The sequence below is a fragment of the Phyllostomus hastatus genome, unplaced genomic scaffold (assembly GCF_019186645.2).
Source record: "Phyllostomus hastatus isolate PE091 unplaced genomic scaffold, TTU_PhHast_1.1 phas_contig_209, whole genome shotgun sequence".
Classification (NCBI taxonomy): Eukaryota; Metazoa; Chordata; class Mammalia; order Chiroptera; family Phyllostomidae; genus Phyllostomus; species Phyllostomus hastatus.
In genome coordinates this window covers 10,267,500-10,294,744 of record NW_025333735.1, presented here as the reverse complement: position 1 = coordinate 10,294,744, position 27,245 = coordinate 10,267,500, and the positions used below count along the sequence as shown (strand labels likewise).

At 38.8% G+C, this 27,245-nt stretch overlaps 1 protein-coding gene across 1 annotated transcript in view; it reads right to left on the bottom strand.

The window, feature by feature from the left end:
- Window positions 1-5,577: 5,577 nt before the first annotated feature.
- PIGK (phosphatidylinositol glycan anchor biosynthesis class K) overlaps window positions 5,578-27,245 on the bottom strand; it is a 104,628-nt gene continuing 82,960 nt past the window's right edge. Inside the window, exon 11 of the mRNA XM_045835478.1 lies at window positions 5,578-9,133. Within this exon, the coding sequence (XP_045691434.1) occupies window positions 9,017-9,133 (117 nt within the window). The 3' untranslated portion in view covers window positions 5,578-9,016. The remainder of the gene's footprint in view (window positions 9,134-27,245) is intronic.

Genomic DNA, 27,245 nt, shown 5'->3' with positions numbered 1-27,245 from the left:
TCACTCCCCCACACATACACACACAATAACTGGTTCAGGGATGGAAACACGGCCCCATGCAGGGATACACACCCTCCCCCTCCCCGCTCACGGTGCTTTGGAATTTGAGAGGGCTAAAGTTGCATTTGCTAACACAAGGAGCATCACCTTGGGGATGGAGCCGTCACGGGAACAGATGTGAGGGATGGAGGTCAGGATGCCGTTGAGTGCCGGTTCAAGCTGAGCCCGAAGACAAACCACTTCTGACCATTTAGCTCTGTAAATAAACTCGACTTTTTACCTAATCATATTTGGGTTGGATTTTCTGTCATTTTGAAAACACTTGTATCCCACCAATACTCAGTCCAATAACACCTCTGGAAGCTCTCCCGGGCTCTCTTCGGCGGGCTCCAGCCCCCTGGCGCCTGCTGTGAGCACCTTACCGACAGAGGCTGTGTCATTCACACAGAGCTATTCAGACCTGACAAATATCGGAGGAATGAGGAGGCAATGTACAGGGAAAATCAGCACCAGGGAGCAGTAAAGTGCATTGTCGTTACAAGAATGTTTGTAATAATTCTCCCTCCCTGTTGGACATCTTTCTTGGCTGCGGGTCTCCACGCTCTCACTGTGCCTGCATGGTAGGAAGCTCAGAGATGCATATGGAGCCAGATATTACCCAGAACCCATCAACAAAATTATAATACAATAGAAGAGAAAGTTATATGAGTCAGTATTGTTTTATAAAACTTTTAATTACATAGGTACATAAACATCCGTGTGCATTAGGTCACAATGTAAAATATACTTCTTAATGCTGACCGAAATGAAGTGTTTGAAAACCACTGATCCAGCTCCCACCTGAGACAATTCTATTATACAGGATACAAAAGAATAAAAACAGTACATGAGCCTGAGGTGCTTATTTTGCAAAACCTCTTGCTTACTCATAAAGATATGCACATAGATATGTATCAAGTGACACTATGAAATGTATTTCTTACTGTAGGTGGTAGCCAAAAAGACTGAAAACCACTGATTTGCTTTCTGAGGCCAGAAATACTACAAAACAGTATGATTGTCTGCAGCCAGCAATGTAAAGAGAAGAAAAAAGGGCCCATAATCACCTCAGTACCAACAGCTATGCAGGCAGGCAAAGATGTCTGTAAAATGACTGCTGGGCTTCTAGGCAGGCAGTGAAGGGCGCGTCCATAGGACTGCTCACAGAGCCACAGCCAACACTGGCCAGGCCCAGCTAGGCCTGCGTAGGTGTCTTTGCACCTGTTTCCCTGCCCAGCCCTTCAGGGCATTACACTAAAGTCTGTGGAGTCACGGGGGCCTTTGGAGTGGGAGGTTCAACGTTCGCCTAAAATTCTATTTCTTTTATCTCATTTTCCCTAGTTATGCTTTATATTTTCTGAACTTCTGGTTTTGTTTTTTAACCTGTTTCATGTATTACTTTCATTCCTTTAGTTTTAATGGTGTACAAGTGTATTTTCTTATTGTAATTTTAATTATTCTTTTTCTTGCATAACCTGCATTTATCAAGCTGACAAGCAACAGATACACGGAGCTCAGGTTCTTAACCTCCGTGCTATTCAGCCTTCTTAATCTGCACGTGCTTCTGTAACTAACCAAACGAGAACATTTCCAATCTGCCTCTAACACGTTTTTTTTTTCTTTTGATCCACTTCCATTCTTGGCAGGGTTACAAGCAATCTCACTGCCTGAATCTTTCCAGGTCTTTATACTCATTACAAGGAGCAGGGAAAGCTGCCTGAAGCCAGAAGAATCCAGGGTTTTTAAAACAGAGTCATCAGGACCCTTGGCAGATGGCGTCCAGGTGTGTGTTACCTGGGCCAGCGTTGGCGCCACTGTCAGGGGAGCTACTTCCTCCATGCCCTACCCTTTGGTGGGGGTCTCCCCGGGAAGGCTTCAGAGTTAGGGGAAGGAGGTGTGAAGGGCCCCAATCCTTTGTTCTCCTCTCTGGTAGGGAGGAGGGCGTTCCCCTGAACCCAGAGGCATAACCTGAACAATGTGAATGCCTGTGGACAAGAATCTTACCATTTAATGCCATCTTGTCTCTGTGAGAAGGTGTATCATGAAAGTCCAGGCAGGAGACAGAAATCACTTAGTAATTTGACCAAGGAATTAAAACAAGGGGGATTTGCTAGTAAGAAAGAGAACTCCAAAGCACAGAGGATCAGCACGGATCAGGAGCAGCCACCACCCCTCGGGCCACGACAGAGGACCCTTGGAAAGAGCCACCCCTCCCAGTGCTGAGATGTCTCCAGACATTGTTGCAGAGTGTGGCAGGGCTCGCTGACAGCAGGGCTGTGGAACTTTCTAGAAAGCCACTTTTTGAAGGGCTAGGGGAGCTGTGTTCAGAAGGAAGCCACACCTCAGAATTCACAGCAAAGCACCTGAAATTGAAAGGGTGTGGGGAAACTTGTTTGGGGGGAGGTGCCCTGCACCCAGCATTGCAGAATGGACATGCCCAAGGAGGGGTGCTGGGGGAAGGCGCCCTCCATGCATGGTTCACTGCAAATCTGCTGCAGGCAGGCTGCCTGGGCATCCATGTGTGAGGAGTGGTTTGGGGGCAACTCTCTGCTACGAAGCTGCCCACAGAAAAGGGGCTGCCAGGCACTGGGCGCTGCAGACACACACACACTGCAGGAGACCTATGGAGGAGTAGACCAGAAATAGGAAGAAAAGCTCCTTTTTCCCACCAGCTACCCCAGAACCCTCTATTGACAAAGCTTAGCATCATGTTCACTGTAAAGGAGTTCTTTAACGAGTTCAGCTCCATTATTACAGATCAGTAATGAGTGCATTTGGAGCTAAAAGACAAAGAATTGACCATGGGAACAGTACAGCCCTTTGTCCCTCAGCTTCCACATTCTCTCTTCTACACACAGGGAGCCCAGTACAATAACAACTCAACCCTGTTTTTGTCAAGCGTGAGGCTGCCATTCACCTTACACATAAAGAAATTCTCATCCTTCATCGAAATAAGATGCACAGTCCCAACTGTTATGGTATGCTAGCTATGATAATTATTCCTCCAGTTCCATCAGTCTCACGGAGTATTTCCTTACATAAAGACTATATTGTAAGTTTGAGCACCACCAACTGGCATCTCCTAAATAAAAGTGGAAAGAGGAGAACCAGCATACACACGTAAACACCTAATAGGCCAGGAGAAGACGTGAAGCCAACTCACTTCAGTAGTTGGCCACGAGCCATATAGATGGACATCCGTGCCTTCTTCCCTCTCTCTACCTCTCGCACATTCCCCTTGCTCTCGGGCAGAAGCTGAGTTTGTCACTTCTTCATCTGGTGGGGTGCTAAACCTTCATTCCAAAAACCCAGTCTTCAATCATCCTGCCTTTTTTGGGTTGTTACAGTTTCCCATTAACCTTTGCTGTGGTCATGGAACTAGCAAGAGCACCTTAGGGCATCCCCTTCCTGCCCAGTCCTCCTTGCCTTCAATGTGCAGCAGCTACTCAGTTTGCTTTTGATAACCAGAATCAATCTCTCCGGCCAGCAGAACAATTCCCAATTTGTGGCATGTTGGTTCAGTGATATAAAGTGCCCCCAAGAGCCATGTGGTGATTTTCTCTTCAAATTCAACAGAACCACTGTTGGGTCCCCCAAGGAAATCATTCCTCTCTACACTAGCAAAGCTCAAAGGCGCCAAGACAGGAAGCAAAGATTCTGTGAATAAACTGTTACATGTAACGATGAGCCACTTTGGTTTCTACTCCTTGTTCCCAGATCTATGCATTCTGGCTGGGGGAGCAGGTAGGGGTGGGGGTGGGAGTGAGGAATGACACCAGGTAATGGTCTGTGGTTCAAAGCCTGTACCGTCCTTCTGGGTCTTCCCAAGCTCTGGTGAGGCCAGCCCCTCTCCCTGGCCTACTAGCAGGTTCATTACAGTTGTTTGTTTGTTTGTTTGTAACCTGAGGCTAATTTGCACCTCTAGAATTTCCAAAGGATCCTTTTTACTTTTAGGCTTTAGTGATATGATGCATCTATAGACATGGCAGTTTATGAATGCCACAGTTACTGGGTAGGAGGAATTTTAGCCTGGTAAGTGACCTGGTCATACTCTACGGAGGTTGTGGCTCACAGTGATTATGGTCACCTAGGGGGAAAACACCCCACGAAGCCTATACTCCACCTTGTGAAAGAGGACTTCCTCCTTTCAGAATGTTGTCTCCCAGCCAGGGGCACACCTGAGTCTTCAGTAAGCCATTCCATGTGGAACTAGGCCAGCCAGTTCCAGATAGGGGGTATGTGATACGTTTGATTAATTCCATGGGCAGAACCCCATTGCTGCACTTGCCTTGCTGTGAAATGAGTTCCTTGATCAGACTCAATACTTTGCAGGATGCCAAGATAATGGATAAGTATTTCTGCGAGCCCACAGAGGGTGATGCTGGCAGTTTAAAGAGCAGGGAATACAGATCTATACCCAGAATCTGTGTATTTCAGTGCAGACACACTTCTGCCCACTCTGTGATGGCCAATGTAATCAACCTACTACCAGTCAGTGGACTGGGCCCCTGGAGAATGGAGGCACCAACCCAGTTAGCGGCTGAGTTTCAATGTAGCTATCGGTTGCTGCTAAACCAGGCACTCAGCAGTGGCATTAGCCAGATCAGCCTTGTTAAGAAGAAACGCAACCTGTTGAGCCCATACACAGTCTTCATCCTTGCCACTACAACTACGGTTTTCATGGACACATCCAACAAGCACTGGGATGGCTGGGAAAGAAGCTAACTGACATCCACAGAGTGTATCATTTTGCCCACCTGATTATTAAGGGCTTCATCTGCAGAATACCATGGTGAGCATTTACATGCGGCACAGATATCTGCACAGTGTGTACCCATTCAGAGAGGGTTCCGAATATAAAATAAGAAAAAGAAAATAGAGAAGGAAGAGCTGAGTAATGAGGTGAAAAGGAAAGATGGTAAGTTCAGCTTGGGGTGCACTGAGTTTGAGTTCTGTGGAGCTTTCAAGCACAAAGGGGCACTTCTGGAACTTGAGAGCACTACTAGGATACAGAAGTGTGGCTGCAAACACTGTGGAGGTGATCATGGAAACCACAGGTGGGGAGGGAACATTCAGGGACAGAGTGGAATTTGAAGAGTTGAGGACAGAACTGTGTGGAACATCTGAAGCGGCTGTCACAGAAGCACTTGGAGAAAACGGAACGGAGAGTCTAAGGGAGAACAGCTGGGCCACAGCAGCACCATGAGGGCAGAGAAGGAAGTGTTTCCAAAAGTGGAAGTAACTAATGTTACATATGAAGGAGAGAGGTAAAATACAGGCAGAAAAATTCCATTGGATTTGGCAGTGAGAGCATTGCTATCAGCACAGAAAATCATCATACTGTACACCCCCGCTCCCCGCCGCCCCCAGTAGGCCCCACGACTGGGTATTCCTCGGGCAAATCTGAAAGCCCTCCAAAGTCGCTGGGGCTGCAGGCAACCCAATGAAACAAGAATGACAGTGACCACCTTGCCATGTTTGAAATAAATGAGTTTTTAATAACTGGTTTCTTAGTCACACCTTCATCTATTCAATCTCATTATTCAAAAGTCTACAGTTATATTAAGCCAAATATTTCATAGCATATTTCCAAAAGAGTAAAGATTTTGCACTGAAAGGAAAAAATAAGACCAGTTACTCCCAACATATACTGTCCATGAACATAAACACCTTTACATTTACGCAGCAGGTACACATGCGGCAACGGACGAGGTACAAGAGGCACTTTCTGTGCGATAAATGCCCTAGGGCGGGAGACGTGGCAATGAGGTAACGAGGCTGATTCCATAGAGCAAAAATGGATAACTGATCTCATTTTAGCCATACCTTGGGCTATGTTTATAAAATATTTCTTTCGCAAGTTAAAACAGTATCTGTTACAGATGGATTTAATTTTGGTAAAAATCAATGAAAAAGTTCTATGTTAATGCAACATTTGTTGTAAAGATTCCAGAAACACATGAGTCAAAAATTCAAATTATGATTCCCACAGTTACTGTAACTGCTATACAACATACATAATGGAAGGAATGCTACCCACATATACCACAGTAGAAAACACTCAGTAAGCAGAAACAAGCTGAGTTATGCTTGTTGTGGGAATCATCATTTTCAACTAGCTGAGGATATATAAAAATTGAAACCATAAATGCATGTATTATTTTATGTACTTAATTCAAATTTTCCTTGATCCAATTTAATCAGCTTTGCATCCAAACTACATTTGCCTTTCATAAACTGCAAATGAATGTCTTTCATAATTTTAAAATCCACATCATTTGGTTTCTTTTACTTATGCTTGCTGTCTTTGCAGAATGGCACCAATACACCCTGTCCCTCCCCACAAAGGTCAGGACATGTCTGCTGGGACCCATTTTTCTATATTCCTTTTCTCCCTGGAGGATACCAGAGGGAGAGGGAAAGACCACTGAAGGGACAAGAATCACACTGAGCAGCTCAGAAGGGTAACCAGTGCAATAGGAAGGGGGCACTGGCACAAATGCCTTCCCCCTTCACACCTTCCTGAGCAAAAATGGGAAAAATAACACCACCACATACCTACAGATACCAGAGGAGTTAGTCATAACATAATTTACCTGATCCTCACAACAAAGAGACGAAAAGAAGACCTTTTGGTTGTTCAGCTCCTTGTGACTCAAGTAGAATATATTTAAGGATGTTCTTTTATGTTATCATTTAAAGTCTAAGCCATTTAATTGTACTTAGAATATTACCCACTTACTATATGCAGAAGATGTACTCATTATTGAAGGCAGAATATACTTTATGTAAAAAGACTATGGTTATGAGCTAAACATTGAACATATTTAAGCTTGTTACTTTAACTATATTCTGAATTCAATAATGAACCAGAAAGAGGCAGACCCATCCTTTGAAACTACATCTGGGCAAAATTAATCCTGTGTATTATATCCAGTACCACTTTCCCAGTTTGGTTTTAACTAGAAAGGGCACCTTGTACAACCTCAGGAGAGGAACCCTTTTATCTGCCAGCAGTCTTTACCATCAGGGCATGTTTCATTATATTCAAACTGAGTTACTTTGGTTCCAGAACAGTCGTATCTCCTTTACCCCTCTAAGTAGCTCCGCCCCACCATAGTGTTTGCGACCTTGTGTGTTTGCGTGGTGAGATGGTTAACCTTTTTGTCTCTCAGCATTACTGCAGCTATTAGACTTTAAGTCTGTTTTCATTTATGTACAGAAGGATCCTTTTCCATATAAGCAGGTAAAAAATTTTCCTTCATCTATCTTAGTGTACCAAAGTTCAATTAAAATGAAGATCCAGAGCTGGCAGAAAGCCTCAATACCATTTGTTCTAACCTGGGAGATGACACAGTTAAGCCTCTGCTGGTAAAAAGTATGATCATTTTACATATAATTAAAGAGTAAAAATTAAATGCTAAAAGAAAAACAAATCCTAAGGAATATTAATTTTAGAAGGCTTTATTGTAGAGGAAGATTTATCTTCTCAATGTTACCTACAATTATACAACAGGCCTTGGAACAAATTTATACCTAAGTTCTTAGATAAAACATAAAATCCAAAAAGGTATCCCCTAGGGCATAAATATGCAAATTTCAGGGGTCCCCCCCTCCTGTGAAGAAACATCTGCAGCTGATAGTGAAGCACACTCTGAACACTGTTTCCAGTTATGAGACAGGACAAAGATGGCTGGTAAGTGAAAATGAGCCCTTGCATGTTGTCAGAGACCAGGAAATGGGCTTATTGACTGACTGCCTTACGTGCTATATCAGTTAGATGTAAAAAGCATAAATTTTCCATCCAGTCCATCCATTTTAGAGGACCGTCTCAGGAAAACTGTGGATCCACCCTGGCTGGTGTGGCTCAGTGGATTGAGCACCAGCCTGGGAACTAAAGGATCGCTGGTTCAATTCCCAGTCAGGGCACATGCCTGGGTTGCAGGCCAGGTCCCCAGTAGGGGACACATCAGAGGCAACCACACATTGATGTTCTCTCCCTCCCTTCCCCTCTCTCTAAAAATAAGTAAATAAATTTTTTTAACCCTGTGGATCCAGCAGAGGGCAAGGTTTACCCTAAACATAATTTAAAAAATGTCCCTTTGACTATGGAAACTAAAGCAAAAGTGATCAATTCTGGAGGATCAGAGAATGAATGAATGCTTAGAAATATAAAAGGACAGGGTCTGTTTCTCTTGAGCAGTCAATATGTGAAATTCCCAAAGGTCCTAAGTTTTCCAGATAAACAGACAGTAATAAGGTCTTAAAGACTGTCAGTACCATAGATAAGCTAATTTTTCATACATATGTATACTTAAACCTACAGAATTCCATTAGTGACTGACAGTAAAATATTCACACAGTAAATAATGAAGGAAAGGAAAATCTGAGGAACACGGTAAGTGGTCCAACAAAAGAACACTTAAATAAATTACAGTACATTCATAAAATAGGTACTCTGCAGCCTTTCCCAATGTGTTCCTGAAGAATATCCAAGGAGAGGAGAAGGGTTGATAACGTGCTATAAAATGAAAAGTGAGGTTACAAAATGGTATGTTTTATAGAACCTCTATTTTAGAAAGAAAATAAGTACATGGAAAAACAGACTGGGAGAACATACACAAAAACACTATCAGAAGTTACCTCTGCTGCTGGTGAGAACGTAATGTCTTCACATTTTTTTTTCTTTTCCAAATGAAAAGAGGTAAAAAGGAAATTCTTATTTTCAAAAAGAGTTAATGAGTACATTCTGATCTTTTTAATAATACACCAAAGGAAAAACAGAAATAGATTTACTGCCATTTAGCACTTACATTAATAATTATTCTTCAAGTTAAAAAATAATAGTTCACCAAACTTAGTTTCCTTATACTCTTTGCCAATTCACACAAGAGCAATACATTTTTAAAAGATACGACAGAAATTTTTATCCAAGGTTGTATGTAGTCTTCCATGCAGTTTTCCTTGAACATCGCGTCTAGAAAATGAACTTCATGTGCTTGATCCCGTAAGTTTTGAAGAAAACCATGATAATGAGTGCCCACAACCCCAGAATAAAACCCCCAGGAGGGTGCCAGTCTTTCGGTTTCGGTTTCTGCAAAACAAGGATGACAAGGTAAATTTAACAAGGGGTAAATAATTCAACAAAGGGTAAAGCAGATACTGATGCAAAGTAGAAATAAACTGTGTTTCAAGGGAGAGTAATTTAGCTACATTAAATGTCTTGGAAAAGCAACAATGGTCAAGACCTCAAACAGGGTAAACACCTCAAAGTGGCTCTTACAAACATCGATTTCACAGCGGATTCTGTTCCCTCAAAGGGCTGCCCTGCCCAACCATCTCTCTTCAGACAAGTTATTCACTAGTCCAACAGCCCTCACTCTGAGTTTACATGGTCGTTGGTTTGTTGGCTTTATCTGTCTTTCCTATCAGACTAGCTATATGAAGAGCATCTTGTTACATTCCCAGCACCCACCTGCACAGTGGCTGGCACACTTACATAGGAGACGTTTATACAGCACTCTGAGAAAACCAGTAGAAAAACAAAAGCTACTGATTCCATTTATTCTGGTATTCAACAAGTACCTGTTTGGGGCCAGCGCCTTTGGTCATGTTACTCCCTAAGACAGGATGTTCCCTGCTCCGCCATACCTGTTGAAAACTAGCTCAAATGCCAACTCCTCCGGATTTTCTCAGCTGACACATTCTTTTCTTTGAATCTGTAGCCCCTTCTACTTTTACTCCTATTTACTCTTAGTCACTTTTACTGCTTATCTCCCTGCATACTTCCAGGGGTCAAATTCTGGCTGAGTCCATTTTACATGCCCTTCTCCATTCCCGACGCCCTGACACTCAGCCAAGTGTCTCACATGTTTCCTTGCCCAGGAGGGAACGGCAAACCAGGCTTCCCCCTTTAACTGTCATGTCTGCAGTTACACTGTGGCCCTGAAACTGGAGGTCTGTAACTATGATGTCTTTATGAGTTCTACTTCCTGAATTACTAGCTAAGACTGTAAGGACAGTCATAATGAGAATCATATTTTAGTCTAGAGTGAAGAGAAACTATAATATGACCTTTGCTACAGTCATCATGTAAACTAGATCCAAGAAAGGTTCATAAATCCCTTAGCCGAGTCCACGTCTTGGAGTTCGGCTTTCCCTTACACAACCAGGGCCTCACACTCTTCACTCAGACCTAACTAATCACTGTGACTTTCAGAGGGTGTTTAAAGCAAGTCATGTTAAATATAAAAAAAGGTGAGCAACATTTAAGTTCTGTGATTCATGAGCAATTACTTAAATAGCACTGAAATTATTTATTTAAATAATAAAAAGAAATCTTATTTTTGCAGTTGTAAAAACTCGTTACTTGTCAATGAGATGAAATTTTTTGTATTATAATTTTACCATTTGATCTTAAATTGAGTGGCCAGAAACAGTTGCCAGAGACAAGATAACTATGACTTCTTTGGAAGTAACCATCCCTAAAGACTAGCCTGGGCGGCTATTTTGATCTGTTATTACAAAGACTGGCTCAGAGAACTCTGGAGGCACTGCTTCCTGGCCCTTCGACGAGAAGTGTCTCACACTCACCCCACTGATGCCCAGGGCAGGAGCAAGCAGAAGAGGAAAGTGCTAGAGCCTCGGTTTCCTAACAGCAGACTTTTGAAAGTAATGATGGAGGACTAAGAAACATATGTAATTGCTTCAAAATTATAATGAAATGGTGTATTTATTCACATTATAACTTGAACAAGCTAACAAAAGCAACAAATCTCAGCCTTTTAAAACTGTGTGCAATTGCTATTTTTTATTGCATCTTGATTATATATTTTGAGGAACAAAAAATGGAAAATGAATTATTTATTAATTACTGCTTGGACTCTTGGTCTAACATGGCATCTAAGTAGAATCCCTAGTGCTGCCTCTCCCATCTTCTCTGGAAACTACAAAGGCCTAGAAAAGGACATCAGAAAATAAAATGGCACAAAAAAATTAATGTAACCTCTAATGAGAAACCTCAGACACTTTCATTATCTGTACGTCCTAGAAACCCAGTCTAGAAACAAATTAATGTTGGCCCAGTTTTATGATGAGTACACAAGAAGCAAAGTACTGCTGTGCTCTGTGAGACACAATAGTTCTATTGGCTCTCCTCCTTTTTCTTCCTGCAGTTTAAAGATCATGTCAGAAGGTACCCGGGTACTAACTAGTATTAGTTCACTGCATCTAAGCAGCTTTGCTATCCACATAAGATCATCTGCAGAGATGGCAGAACACAAGAAACAATTCTTTTAGTAGTACACATTAACAAATGTGGTTTTTTCATACACTTCATCTTTTTAAAGTGCCCCCAAATCAGGTACATGTAGCATGGTAGGAGATGATCCTAGGTTAGTTTAGCCAAACCACATTCAATGCCTGCCTGCCAGTCACTGGGAAATGTGTAACCAGTCACCTATTCTTCAGATGCAGATCTGAGAAGGCTATTCAAAACTAAGTAGACAATAAGAAGCATTTGCATGCTTTGCTGGCAAACGCCAACAATGTCCAAAGAAAAAATAAGATAAAATCCATGAGTAAAAATACTTCCACACATGAGAAAGAAGTATTGTGAAGATGCAGAGAACATATCTCTCAATAAGATTTAGTAAGGAAGTAAAAGAAAATTTCAGAAAACCTTTATTTGGCATGGGCTTGAATAAAGATACATAAGGAACCAAAATTTGTTTTAGTAGTATACAGAGAAAAATAATACCAATACCAGGACAACAGACTAGATAAAATTTTTATAATAGCAAAATCAAAATCTACACTGATGAAAAAGATAAGTGTCCTAAGCACATCTTTTGAGTCCTTCATGCACCTAATAGTCAAACTGATAGCAAAAAATGACCCCCATTCTCCATACATCCCTGTGTCCATGCCCTTTTGCAATGTGCTGCTTTATAGCAGCTCTCAACAAGAGGTGGAATCTATATTCTTACTCCTTGAATCAGCTGGCCTTGTGGCTTCTTTTGGCCAGCAGAACACACACAAGCAACAGTGTCCTAATTCCAAATCTAGCCTGGAGAGGCCTGGCTTCCTTCAGCTCTGTCCCTCAGACCTCTGCTTCTACCACAACAAAAAAATCTAAGCAAGGCTTCTGGAGGACAAGATGCCATATGACGAAGTCAGGTCCCCCAGCTAACAACAAGCCAACTCCAAGAAGCAGAACCATCTAACCAACCCAGGGCTGACCCTATATAGACCCAAGAGGTCAGAACATGTTCTCACGTGCTGGGAAAAGAACTGCCCAGAATTCAGACTAAACTGCCAACCTGTAGATTATGAGCTAAATAAATGATTGATGTTTAGAGTCACTAAGTTTTGAAGTGATTTGTTATGCATGAAAAGCTATGGAATACATGCACTGAAGTGACAACGTGGAAGGAAAAACCCTGACATGTGATTTTCATAAGAAAATTAAGTTCCCATCTACATACTTGTAGTTTGAGGTTTCTACAACAATGGTATAAATAAGAACAGAGTGAAGGGCAGCTTTTCAACCCCTAGTCCACCATGAACTTTGTTCAGGTGGGGGAGGGCTGTCAAAATAATCCCTCTCATTCTCCTAGAATGAGAAATCTATCCCCATTAACTCATCTGAGCTAAATTTCACAAAGAATTTCAAAAACCACTTGTTGCATCTGAACAGGATTTACAGACAGCCTCTGATAAAGCTGTCCAGGAAAAATACGGCTATGCTGTCTCCTGGAGGTAAATTTCACAAACGCCCTTGGCCACCCACCGCCTTCACGCTGAGGGAACTGCAGTGAGGCTCACTTCTAGCTCTCTGTTCTAGTCTTCCGTGCAGCAGACTGACTCCACTGGTCGTCACGCCAGGAACTGCTCTCAAGGAAATGAAGTGAGGGAATGGAGAGACTCACTCCCCTAGCTTCCCTCCAGCCTTCCTCCTCCCAACTGCAATCTAGATCTGAGGTCCAGCTCCTCTCCATGTGAAGTTAGCAACTAGTGTTAATGAGATGTTGCCCCTTTCTGGAGAAATGAATATCTCCCAGGATTTTGATGCACCTCACCCATGGAAAATTTGCAAGGCAATTAATCTAATCTAGGATCATTAAAAATGATTTGTTTTCAACTGTGATTTTATCTTTAATAGAAAGTTAGCCATCATTCTTCCTTACCATGATTTAATTTTTTGTGATACGAATATTCACTATTAACATTATGAACATCAGCCACGAATTTCTGGCCAATTCAGACATAACATTTAGGAAGGAAATGTAAATTTTCATTATTTGCAGATAATTTGATTAGCTATCAGCCAACTCTACAAAATCAACAATTGAAAATAAAGAGCTCAGATTTGAGATAAACATATTTTAGAAATATCCTTCTAATATGCCATTAAAAACAAGTCAGAAAATAGAATAGAAAAAAATTACATTCACAATAGCAATGAGAAACATTAAATAATTAGGAATACCAATGGCATGAGACGTAAGGTAAACAATCTATATATAGGGAGGGGTAAACAGTACTAACTATCAAAAATAATACGATAAAGCTAATTTATAATGTTGTTCTGATACAAAATACATCAGTGAAACAGAATAGAAAGTAGGCCATCAGTCCAGTATCTGAGAATTTAGAATACAATAAAAACTATTACAAGTCAATAGGCAAGGGAATACTCTTACTAGTGCACTAACAATGTATTAACATTTGAAAAAAAACTCAGTTTTGTTTCTAACCCACACTATAAACAAAAATATACTTTACATAATTTAGAATTAGATGGATAAATTAATATTAGACAATTAGATGGAAAGAAATTTTAATTAGTTTTGTATAGTGGCACCTAGGGACACATCACAATGGAAGCTATGTTAGTAGTACGGGTGGAGAGCAGGTACAAAGGAACTCATGTGGAGAGCACAGCACAGGAGTCCAAGGGCCAAGAAGCTGAGGGAACTGTCAGGTGGGTGGCTACTCAGGAAGGACTTGGGAGAGCTGGCCTTGGACAAGGTATTGTAGTTGGGTTGGTGGAGGGGAGGGGATGGCACCTAGGCAGTGGCACATGGAGCAAAGTCAGGGTGAGGAGAAAAGCCAGGCATCAGGAAAAGTGTGATGCCCCAGACTTGCTGGTAGATGAAGGCAATAAAAGCTCCCTCCACAAGGGTGGAGGTTTGCATCTGCTTGGCTTACTGTGGAAGCCACAGGACCCTGGTGCTTAGGAAACCCCGTTAAAAGCAGTGGCAAGTTCAGGGGTAGCAAGCATTAGGCCAGGCAGAAGTCATTCTGGGAAGGTCCAGCTGTGTGTTGGGACTTGACACAATGAGAGTCCTCTGAGAGCTGAGCCAGTGACCAACCACAGGTGAGTGGGGTAAAAAGATATAAAATGCAAGAGAATCTGCATGGTAAAGGACTTGGTAAATTTAAAGACAATGAATGAAAATAGGAAGGAAAGGTAGAGATTTTTTAATAAAAACTTTTTGAAAAAAATCTGTATTTTGCAAGTATAGAAGTCAGATTAAAAGGCCAATAAATGGGATAATATGACAGAAAAGGAGATGAATTCAGTACATTAAGATATCCCCAAAATTAATAAGACAAAATATTTCCTGTCAATAAATTGGACAGGAAAATGAAATTTTTCAGAAAGGAATAATTACAATTGTCTCACTACATTAGAAAAAATTTAATTTTCTTGATCTTTAAAACAAATTAAAATGATATATGACCCTGGCTGGCATAGCTCAGTGGATTGAGCTCGGGCTGCGAACCAAAGTGTCGCAGGTTCGATTCCCAGGCAGGGTACATGCCTGGGTTGCAGGCCATGACCCCCAGCAACTGCACATTGATGTTTCTCTCTCTCTGTTTCTCCCTCCCTTCCTTCTCTAAAAATAAATAAATAAAATCTTTGAAAAAAAATTTTTTAAATGATATATGAATTATTTCTTCCTTTTAAAATTAAAGTAGTAAATGTTAATCAGGTTGGTCTACTTTTCAGAAAGTAATCTATTACCATGTTCAGAGGTCTTTAAAATGTTCTTATGTTTATGTTTTCATTTCAGGGATCTGTTGTACTCCTAGCTAGAACCTATATTAAGAAACTCAGAAATGGTAACAAAGATTTCAAGGGTTTTCTTCCATGTTAAGTACATAATAAAAAAAAAAAGCAGAAAATTATATAAACAATGAAAAATACTGTACATCCACATAATTAGTCATTAAAATGTTTTCAAACAATTTTAATGATTTGGGAAAATACTCTGTAATAATTAGAAAATAAAAGCAAGATGTAAATAGTATTAAAATATGATCTAGGACTTCCGGCAAGATGGAGGCATAGGTGGATGCACCATACCTCCACGCACAACCAAGATTGGAACAACAACAATTTAGAGGCAGAATAACACCCAGAACTGACAGAAAATTTATCTGAATGGAAGTCAGACAGCCAAGAAGTTGAAATAGACCCGTTTATCCAGACCGGTAGGAGGGGTGGAGACAAGCAGCTGGGCATGGGGTCACGGCACAGAGAACAGGGCACATAAGGCAACCGGGAGTGTGTAAGGCATCTGGGGCGCGCCAGATCGCAGCAGGTGGACCCTGAGTACACAAGCGGCAGCTGGCAGACCCAGCGAGGCGGCAATTGTGGAGCAGGGCAGAGTGCACAACCCAGGATCCCAGAGAAGGGACTGAGATCCACGGAGAACGGAGCTACCGCCATTGTTCCCTCTCGACCCCGCCCTCACATACAATGTCACAATCTAGCGACTGGGGTGCCCAGCCCTGGTGAACACCTAAGGCTCCACCCCTCACTGTAACAGGAGCAACCAGTCCAAAAAAGAGAGAGAGATGGCTCAAACAGAAGCACAAATCAGTGCCCTAGAACTCATCCTTTTGAGTGACTAAGAGATAGCTAACCTATCAGATGCACAGTTCAAAACACTGGTGATCAGGAAGCTTACAGAATTGGTTGATTTTGGTCACAAATTAGATGAACAAATGCTGGTTACAATAAAAGAAATGAAGAAAAATGCACAGGGAACCAACAGTGATGGGAAGGAAACTGGGACTCAAAATAATAGAGTGGACCAGAAGGAAGAAAGAAACAACCAAACAAGAAAGAATAGAGAAATAAGAATTCAAAAAAAACAAGGAGAAGCTTAGGAACCTCCAGGTTTAAAGATGTCCAGGACATCTTTAAATGTTCCAACATCCGAATTATAGGGGTACCAGGAGGGGAAGGGGAAAAGCAACAGATTGAGCACGTATTTGAACAAATAATGAAGGAGAACTTCCCCATTCTGGCAAAGGAAATAGACTTCCAGGAAGTCCAGGAAACTCAGAGAGTCCCAAAGAAGTTGGACCCAAGAAGAAACACACAAGGCACATCATAATTACATTAGCCAAGGTAAAAATGAAGGAGAGAATCCTAGAAGCAGCAAGAGATAAGGGGACAGTAACCTAAAAGGAGTTCCCATCAGACTGTCAGCTGATTTCTCAAAAGAGACCTTACAGGCAAGAAGGGGCTGGAAAGAAGTATTTCAAGTCATGAAAGACAAGGACCTATATATCAGATTACTCTATCCAGCAAAGCTTTCATTTAGAATGGAAGGGCAGATAAAGTGCTTCTCAGATAAGGTCAAGTTAAAGGAGTTCATCATCACCAAGCCCTTATTTTATGAAATGTTAAAGGGACTTATCTAAAAAAAGAAGATTTAAAAAAAAAACATGTATAGTAAAAGGACAACAAACTCACAATTATTAACAACCACACCTAAAGCAAAACCAAAAGAAACTAAGCAAACAACTAGAACAGGAACAGAACCACAGAAATGGAGATGACATGGAGAGTTATTAATCGGAGAGTGGGAGGAGGAGAGAGGGGGAAAAGGTACAGAGAATAAGTAGCATAGATTGTAGGTAGGAAATAGACAGGGGGAGGGTAAGAATAGTATGAGAAATGTAGAAGCTGAAGAACTTATAAATATGAAACATGGACATGAACTAAAGGGGGGGAAGTGGGAGGGAGAGGGTGTACAGGGTGGAGGGGAGTGAAAGGGGGAAATGGGACAACTGTCATAGCATAATCAATAAAATATATTTAAAAAAAATAAAATATCTTTTTTCTTTAACCTCATCCTAAGGCATTTTCTCACTGCTTTTTTTAGAGAGAGAGGATAGGAGACAGAGAAATATCAATACATGAGAGAAGCATCTATCAGTTGCCTCTCATATGCACCTGGGCTGGGATCTTACCATCCTGACTGGGGATCAAACCTGCAACCCAGGTATGCACTCTAACTGGGAATCAAACCTGCAACCTTTCAGTTACAGAATAACGTTTCAACCAACTGAGCCATTCTGGCCAAGGTTGATCTCTATTTCTATAAATTATTGAAAAGAAGAAAATATACTAAATCTAATAGTATTTCTCTGGGGGAAAAAGGATTAGAGGTAGTTTTAATCTCTTCTCTCTATATGTATCTATACATTTGAAAATGTTTTCTACAATAGATGCATATGTCTTTATTTGGGGGGAGGAGAATTTACAGGAAAAACTTGTATTAAAAGAGTCTACCTATAAAAATCTTCATATATTCATTTTTTCAAAATTAGGAGAAATATAGCAATATGCTGTTTAGTGCTTGACATCTTACTGTAAGAAAAGGTAATAAATAGCATGACAGCAACATAATATACTGAAGTGCTTTTCAGTATATATTTAATGATGTTCCTGGAGTATAACAATATTGCTATTTTTAAAACAACTAGAGGTAATATTTTAGACATTCTAAAATGATTTTACTTGTAATTCAATGACAAATTTTTATAATTATTACTGCATTTTGTACCACAGTTGAATTTGAGGTAAGTTCATATTTAATTACAGCTTGTATTTTAAATTTGTGTCTGTATTAGAGCTTCTCATAAAATGACTTTGTGTAGTTAAGGTACTGACTGCTACTAAATACTTTTATTTTTTTAACCTTTCACAATAACAGCTATAATACAAAGGTGAAAAGCATACTTAAACACTGCAATGTGTCATGAGCGAACACTTAAAAGCTTAAGGGCTACATATTATTTAAATGCCTAGTATGTCAAATTAAAAAGACAGGTAGCTAGGCAACACTGCACTGCCACTTGTGAACAGTGCTCAGCCTCCCCTGTCACGTTGCTAGGACAACACTACCACAGAACTGTACAACAGTCAACAGCACAGATCTAAGTACAAAAAGTATTTAAAAGAGAAAGCTAGGGTTTTATAATTGTATATGTTTATTGGCAAGCAAATGAAAAATTTCCAAGGTTTCAATGGGATTCTTAAGATATAATGAGCATATCAGTTCAGTTAAACTATATTTTAAGAAAAGGAAAAAAAAAACAATCTACTAAGGTTTCAATAATGATTACTTTCGAAAACAGGTGTTTTTAATGGTTTAGTCAGTAGTAGTATGTTAGTATATTTAGTCTACATCCTCTCTATAAAGTTTGTACTCTTTAAATTGCTTTTATTCAACTTATGGGGCTGATATTCATTAGTAAAATTAAATGGGTTTAGGTATACAATTCTATAATATATTATCTATATATTGTATTGTGTGCTCACCATTCCAAGTCAATCTCCTTCCATCACTGTTTCTCCGTCTTCACCATCTTCTATCCCCACCCACCCCCTTTCCCTCTGGTAGTCACCGCACTGTTGTCTGTGCCCATAAGTTTTTTTCTTTGCTTAATCCCTTCTCCTTTTTTACCCAGTCCAAAATCCTCTTCCGGTGACAGTTGTCAGTCTGTTCTCTGTATCTACGAGTCTGTTTCTATTGTGTTTGTTAATTTTTTTGTTCATTAGATTCCACATATAGGTGAAACAATACAGTATTTGTCTTCTTCAAATTATATTAATAATACAGATCAAAGTATGGTCAGCAGAAACCTGTAAGAGCCCCTAAGATGTCCTCTCCCTGGTACATACATCCTATAAAATCCCTTCCCTGTGAGTATAGATAGAACCTGTGAATATGATAGGGTATCACTCCTATGATTAAGTTATATTATACTGCATTTATAGATAAAGAGATTCTGAAGATGTAATGAAGGTCCCTACAATCAGTTGACTTAATCGAAAGGGAGATTATCTGGGGGGAGGAGCTGACATAATCAGGCGAGCCCTTTAAAGAGAATCTAGTTATCAGAGATCAAAGTCAGAGAGACAGATACCTAGAAGCAGGAAAATGCTCTGCTGCTATGAACCACAGGGAGGAATGGCAAGCTGCCTCTAGGAGCTGAGAGCCTGTCAGTTCCACTACATGAGAAACTGATTTCTGCCCATAATCAGAAAGCTTCCAAGAGGACCCTGTGCCAAAGATTAGACAGCAACCTGGTTGATACCTAGTAGAAACTTTGTTGGACCTTAAAAATAGGACTATGCCAAGCTGTATCTAGACTCCTGAGCCATGAAAACTGTGAGATAATAAATGCTTTTAAATCACTAAATTGTTTTGTTACACAGCAATAGAAAACAAACAAAACGTGAAATAAATGAAACTATTCATTACATGTGATAATTATTCCCTGGATTCCTTGGGGATAACTAATTAAGATATTAACTACATATAGTTTTTAAAAATAAATAGAATAAAACAGTCCAGTCTAATTCCTCCCATTCTTCCAGATCTCACCTCCAGGTGAAGACTGTTCTCATACCTCGGTAAGAATTAATCTCTTCTTCTCTGGGCACGAATGATACTTAGCTTATATTTTACGCTATAGTTAATTCATGAGTGTGATTCTACTACAATTTGATCTATTTGTGATATCATTTCTATACCTTATTAAGGTCACAAGCTTTGAACAGAGCAATCAACTTCTTATATATTATTTTCCTCTTGAAAATAAGAAACATAAAATATTCTAATATAAACATTAAATACTAATTTACTAGTTTATATTCTTGGTTGTATGACTTAAGAAAAAAAATTTTCACTCACCAAATAATGCAGTCTATTTGAAGAATCCCCAGTAAGAAGTTAAAAAATATTTCTTTAAAAAATGTATAAAACAATTTGAAGCTTGAACTAAATCAATCTACTTTTTAATTCTTAACTAAAAGATATAATAACCCACCATTCCCACTAATAAATGGTAAAGCTTCATTTATAAATAGTATCTATCTGTGTATGTCAGGAGGTAATCCGAGTTCTATTTCTGCCAATGTAGGATTAAAAACCACAGCAATTGTTCTGGTCAGGGGGGCTCAAGTGATTGGAGCATCATTCCATGCACTAAAAGGCTGCGGGTTCAATTCCCGGTTAGGGCACATACCTAGGTTGCAGGTTCAGTTCCCAGTCAGGACACATATAGGAGCCTATATACTGATAATTCATTCTCTTTCTCTCTCTCTTTCTCTCCCTCTCTCTCTCATCAATAAACATATCCTCAAGTGAGGATTTTAAAAAAATTAAATACTACAGGAATTATCTGCCCATTCTGAATGACTAGAAAATCATACAAAAGGTAAGAAACAATGGTTTCCAGATTTTGGACAATTTGCTGCAGTTTTCTTGTCCTTAAAGGAACAGAAACAAATAAGATGAAATAAGTCCTTCAATTGCCCAAACTTATTGCTTGGGGGCAGTTTCCAAACTTCGAGTACGATGAGCGAGACCAAGACAGGGCAGGGCAGTCTACTGAGTCGAGGAGACACAGATTAGAATTCCGGAAGGTTTGGGTGGCTAGCATTTGCAGGATAGAACTACGGGAGAGGAGGGAGCTGCACAGAGACAGAGTTCTAGAGGTCTGCACAGGGTGTCCTTGAATTTTTGGCAAAGTTCTAATTCGTGCATGCATAACAAGAAGCTGGAAGAGGACCACAAAATAAAACACCAAAACCAATAGGCCAAACAACTCCCAGTATTCATAATTGGCAGAGCAACAGGTTACAATTTATAGTGAGGCTCAATCACAATAAACGAGAGACAGTAGGGCTTTCTCAAAAAAACAAAACAAAATAAATAAATAAATACTCTACCCTGGGTCTGCCTAAAACAACCTAAAAGCAATCCTAAAGAGATTAAACTGATTTGGGAACACAATACAACAACTGCTACATGAATAAAACAAAAATACAAAATCTAGCAGCAAACACCAAATATATATATAAGCATCCAGTCGAAAAAAGAAACAGGCATAGAAAGAAGGAAAATATGACCAACAGCCAGGAGAAAAATCAATCAATTGAAACTGACCCATAAATTAAAAAGATGCTGGATTTAGTAGTCAGAGCCCTTAAGACAGCTATTATACACTGATGTAAAGGAAAACATGAACATATGAAGAGAGAAACAGAGTATATAAATAAGTCTCATATAGGACTTCTAGAAATAAAAAATATGATATATAAAATGAAAAAAATACACTGAATGGACTTGACAGCAGATCAGATGCCACAGAAGAAATAGAGAACCTGTAAGATAGCAAAAGAAATGACTCAAAATGAAGCACAGAAAAAAAAAGGGGCAGGGAAAAGAATCAGCAGAGCCCAAGTGAGCTGTGGCACAATACCAACCCCAAACGTGCAACTGGAGTCCCAAGTGGGGAGGGAGAAAAATATCTAAAACAAGTAATGACTAAAATTTTTCCATATTTTATAAAAATTATAAACCACCAAATCTACAAAGCTCAACAATCATTAAGAAACAGAGAAAACCACACAAAGGGAACATCACAATCAAAATGCTGAAAAACAATGATAAAAATAATACCTTACAAGCATGCAGATAACAGACTTGCTCTCACAGACCACTGTTCAGCAACTACAGCATGGGAGCCAGCTGCACAATTTTGCAAGCCAAGTTTGACCAGAGCAAAGCCAGTCAATAGGCAATATGAACTGTTCATTTATGTACTCTCTATTGCTGCTTTCCCAGGACACTGAAGATGAGTAGTTGCAACAAAGACCACATGGCCCACAAGCCAAAAATATGTACTATCTAGCCCTTTAAGAATGTGTAGACCCCTTTACAGAGAACAAAGATAAGAATGATTAAAAGATTCATTGTCCGAAACGACGGAGGCCAGAAGACAATGAAAAGCCATCTTTTCTTTTTCCCACATTTTTTTGTTGTTCACATACCGCTGTCTCCATTTTCCCAGTACTGAAAGAAACCACTGTTAACTAGAATTCTCGGGAAAATGTACCAAGTACAAAAAAAATATTTTCAAGGATGAAGGTGAAATAAAAACCTCTTTCGGTAACACAAAAACTTCAAGAATTCAACAGACAAGGACTACAGCAGATCTACACTACACGGTAGTATACAAAAAACCTACTATACAAGGTATACCTACAGCAGACCTACACTACAAGAAACGTTAAGTTCTTCAGTGAGAAGGAAAATTATACCAGATGAAATGCAGGCTTACACATATAAGTGAGGAGAGAAAAATGGTCAATATGTAGGTAAATATAATAAGATTTCTCACTTAAAAATTTCTTTACCCTGGCTGGCGTAGCTCAGTGGATTGAGCGCGGGCTGCAAACCAAAGTGTCGTAGGTTCAATTCCCAGGCAGGGTACATGCCTGGGTTGCAGGCCATGACCCCCAGCAACCGCACATTGATGTTTCTCTCTCTCTCTCTCTTTCACCCTCCCTTCCCTCTCTAAAAATAAATAAATAAAATCTTGAAAAAAAATTTCTTTACAAGGTAATTGTTTAAAGCACAAGTGATAATAATGTATTGTGAGGTTTGTTAACTTATGTAGAATCAAAACATATAACAACAATCGCACTAAGGATAGAAGAGAGGATAAGGAATATATCATTCTAAATTTCTTGTGTTATTCAGGAAAAATATAATATCATTTAAAGTAGACTATTTAAAGATGTTTATGATACATCCTAGAGCAACAACAGCAACAAAGGGATTCACTAATAAACCAAAAGTGGAGACAAAATGAGATAATACAAAACATTCAATGCAAAAGGCGAAAAAAGAAAGGAAACTAAAAACAGATGGAGCAAATAAAAAACAAACAGCAGTATGGTATATTTAAAACCAAACACTTAAACTTATTTAAATACTGATAATTACACTAAGTGCAAGGATTTTAACACCCCACTTAAAAGGCAGGGATTGTCAGGTTGAATAAAAATATAAAACTCAGTGATATTCTGCCTATAAGAAACCTATTTGAAATTTAAGACACAAATGAATTAAAAGTAAGCAAATGCAAAAAGACATACCTCCATTGAAAAAAGAACAGGGTAGGCTTTATTCATTTCAGAATAAAGTGAACTTTAGAACAAGGAATATCATAGACATAAAAAGGAGCTTAATACTGATAGAGACTGACTCATCAAAAAGACATATTCTAGATGTGTATTAATTACTTAAACAGAGCTTTAAATACACAAAGAAAAACTGACAGAACTGACAATTTATAATTGTATATTTCAGCAAATTTCAAAATATATAAATTGGTGAAAAAGTCAGTAAAAATATACAAAACCTGAACAACATTAACCAATCTGATATAGCTGATATTCACTTCATTCTGCCCAATAGCAACAGCACACAAATCCTCTGCAAATACACCAGTGACAGACCAGATTATGGTCTGTGACACAAGTCTCAATGAATTTAGGACCAAAAATCACATAGAATATTCCATACTGTAGAATAAAACTAGAAATCAGTAACAGGAAAGGTACTTGGAAAATTCCCCAAATACGTGGAAATTAAGCAATACATTTTTAAATCACCCAAGAAGAAATCACATAGGAAATTGGAAAATATTTTGAATTGAATAAAAATGAAAATAAATTCCAAAATGTGTGGATGCATATAAGACATGTTTGCAGTAATATGTATACCTTTAAATGTTTGTATTGGAAACGACATTGCTAAAATCAGTGATCTAAAATTCCACCTGAAAAAACTAGAAAAGGAAGAATAAATGAAATCCAAGGTAATCAAAAAAAAAAAAAAAAAAGAAAAAAGTAAAATACAACAAAAGGAAAAAGAAAAGGAGAAAAATATCAAGAAACAAAAACCTCTTATTTGAAAGTTAAATATTAATTTTTAATAAAAATGAAAGCGTAAATATCACTATAAATTATATTCAAGATAATAAAAGGATAAAAATTAACTTTATGGCAATAAATTTGACAATTTATGCCTTGCAAGTTTAAGCCAGAAAGTAAAAAAGACATAATTCTGTAGAGTCTACAAATATATCCACATCCCTAATATAGATTTGGAAAGGAGGAGAGAGTGAGTCTAAAAAGGGGGAAGGGATTTCCAGTCAGAATGTGAAAACTGATAAAAAATTCGTAAGAAAGAACCCAAGAGTCAAGCAGAAACTGCAGATAATAATGCCTAATATTTTCTAAATGTTTATCATATGCCATACATTATTTATTTTGAGAATTTCCAATGTGCTAACTCATTGCCTTTAAGGTAGCAAATATTATTACCCTGTTTTACAGATGAGGAATATTAACAATTGTTACAAAAACTACTACTGCTACCCATAATCGTGATTATCATTCATGGAGTGCCAAACAAAAACTCCACCCGAGGTAAGAACTCCCATATACATTATCTGTGTACAACATTGTGACATAATTATTACTATTTTATTTTAAATACTAGAAAACTGACTAAGTGATTTTGCTAGGATTGGAACAAGGTTTATTTTGATTTCCAGGTCAGTGCTCTTAACCACTATATAATGCTACTAAACTGCAGAATTCCTTGGCAGGAATGTGCCCAGCCCTCTCCTGCCCCAAGCAACCCCCTCACAGACATTGTGGGACAACTAAAATATGCACAAGACCAATAAGCACATATGGGGTGCAGGTGGTGTTATGGTTTGTGGGTATAACTGGGGAAGACAGGTTTGCTGTATCAGCAGAGAAGGCACCACGCCCAGAGATACTGGCTCTCCAACCTATTGAGAGCAAGGAGCAAAGGCAGCATTCACAAACGCATCTTTCATTGCCTCCATCTCCACTCTACACTGGCACCCACAGGCAGGCACGACTGACTGGCATGCAGAGGTCTTTGTAATCATATGCAAATTTGATAATTTAAAGCAAGAAATACCTCCATACATATGTTCTAATTTTTATGTCTACACATAAATGGCAACCTTAAAAATTACTGTGATTTACCTTTTTTGTAATCCATGCAGCAAAAGATATTTTAAGTGCATAATGACAGATATAAAGATCCTATCTCATCATTTTCTGCACTTCTAATGTGTATATATCTATTTTCTACACATGAAAGACATACTTAAAATATGTTTTCCTAATAGGTTGACAGATGTTTTCAAAATTCAGAAATGCTGTTTTATTTCAAATCTAGAAGAATCTCTGTGTACTGTATTATTAACTTTTTTTGGATTTTTCATCAATACTAAATTCAGCAAATATTTCCTAAATGCCTGCTATGTTCAAGCCATTTTAACATGAATATGGTTATTCTTTCTTGTAAAGTAAAAATGTATACAAAGTTTCTTTTGTATTTATACTTGTAGGACATGAAAAATATCATTCTCATTTATATTTGCATAGAAAGTAGGCAAATTCTTACTTCTTAAGTAAAATTAAGGTATATGTAAATTTTATAAACCAGCAACATTCATAAATATTGACGATGATAATGATAAAGAAATGATTTCAAGGTATTAGAACAGGGGTCTTTTTTCCTTTCTCTGCAAAAAGCTAGACAGTAAATATTGCGCTTTGCAGGCCATACAATCTCTGTAGCAAGTACTCAACTCTGCCTCCTTAACTCTGCCTGGCAAGTAATGGAAGACCCTCATCTTCCATTATTTTCCCCATGTATTTCCTAGCCATTCCCCACAATCAACTGCCCCTAGCCCTTGACTCACCCCATTGTCTTATCATTTCTCCACAAACTTACTGTTTTTTTTAAAGATTTTATTTATTTTTTAAATTTATTTTTTAGAGAGGGAATGGAGGGAGAAAGAGAGAGAGAGAAACATCAAAGTGTGGTTGCTGGGGGTCATGGCCTGCAACACAGGCATGTACCCTGACTGGGAATCGAACCTGTGACACTTTAGTTCGCAGCCCAAACTTACTGTTTCTTTCTTAAAGTACATAAGCTCTCAGTACTAACTGCTTCTTCAGTCTTCATTTTCCTTATGAAGATACCCATATGTACATAAAAATATTAAATAAAATGTGTATGCTTTTCACCTATTAATCTATCTCACGTCAGTTTACTTCTCAGGCCCAGACACAGAAGCTGAGAGTGTAGAAGGAAGATTTTTCTCCCCTAACCACGTAGTGATTTTATTTCAGCCTGTCTATACTGACAAATTATACACACACAAACACACACATATATATGTATGTATAATAATATGAATAAAGCATGCACTCAAAAGAAGATAAAATGGTATATTAAACCTCTAATAACTTCACAGCACATTATCAGCTTATTAAAGATAATCACGAGTCCTGCAGTAAATAAACATATAATTTGTGTGTGAGCATTTCACTAACTTATACTATAAAGCTCTTTTTAATTATTATTAATATCCTGTAGAACTAGTGCTTCAGGTGAACATACTAGGGAAAACTCAGAGTTAAGCAAATGTAAAATCCCATGGCTACAAATATGAATATAAATTTGAACTGTATAGTAGGAATATGAAATATAAACAAAACTGGATAAGTGGAATCTAAAGAACCAAATAAATGAACATGCAAAATAGAAACAGACTCACAGATGCAGAGAATGGATGGATGGTTGCCAGGGGGTGGGGACATTGGGCTGGTGAGTGAAAAAGGTGAAGGAACAAAGAAGTACTCGCTGGTAGCTATACAACAGTCACAAAGATGTGGAGTACAGCATGGGGAGTATGGCTTATAACATGGTAATAACCATGTATGGTGCCAGGTGGGTACTTGAAGTATCAGGTGAATCACTGTGTAAGGCATGTGACTGACTGGCCACTGTGTTATACACCTGAAACATACAAAGTAGTGCTGAATATAAACTGTGATTGAAAAAATGCAAATTTTTAAAAATAAATAAACAAGTAAAAATTTTAAAAAAGAAATTGGGTATTTAGTGCACAGATTCTTTTCATCACCTTGTTTGCTTGCCATTGATATCTTTCGCATAAGCAGAATGAAACAAGTGCACACTCAC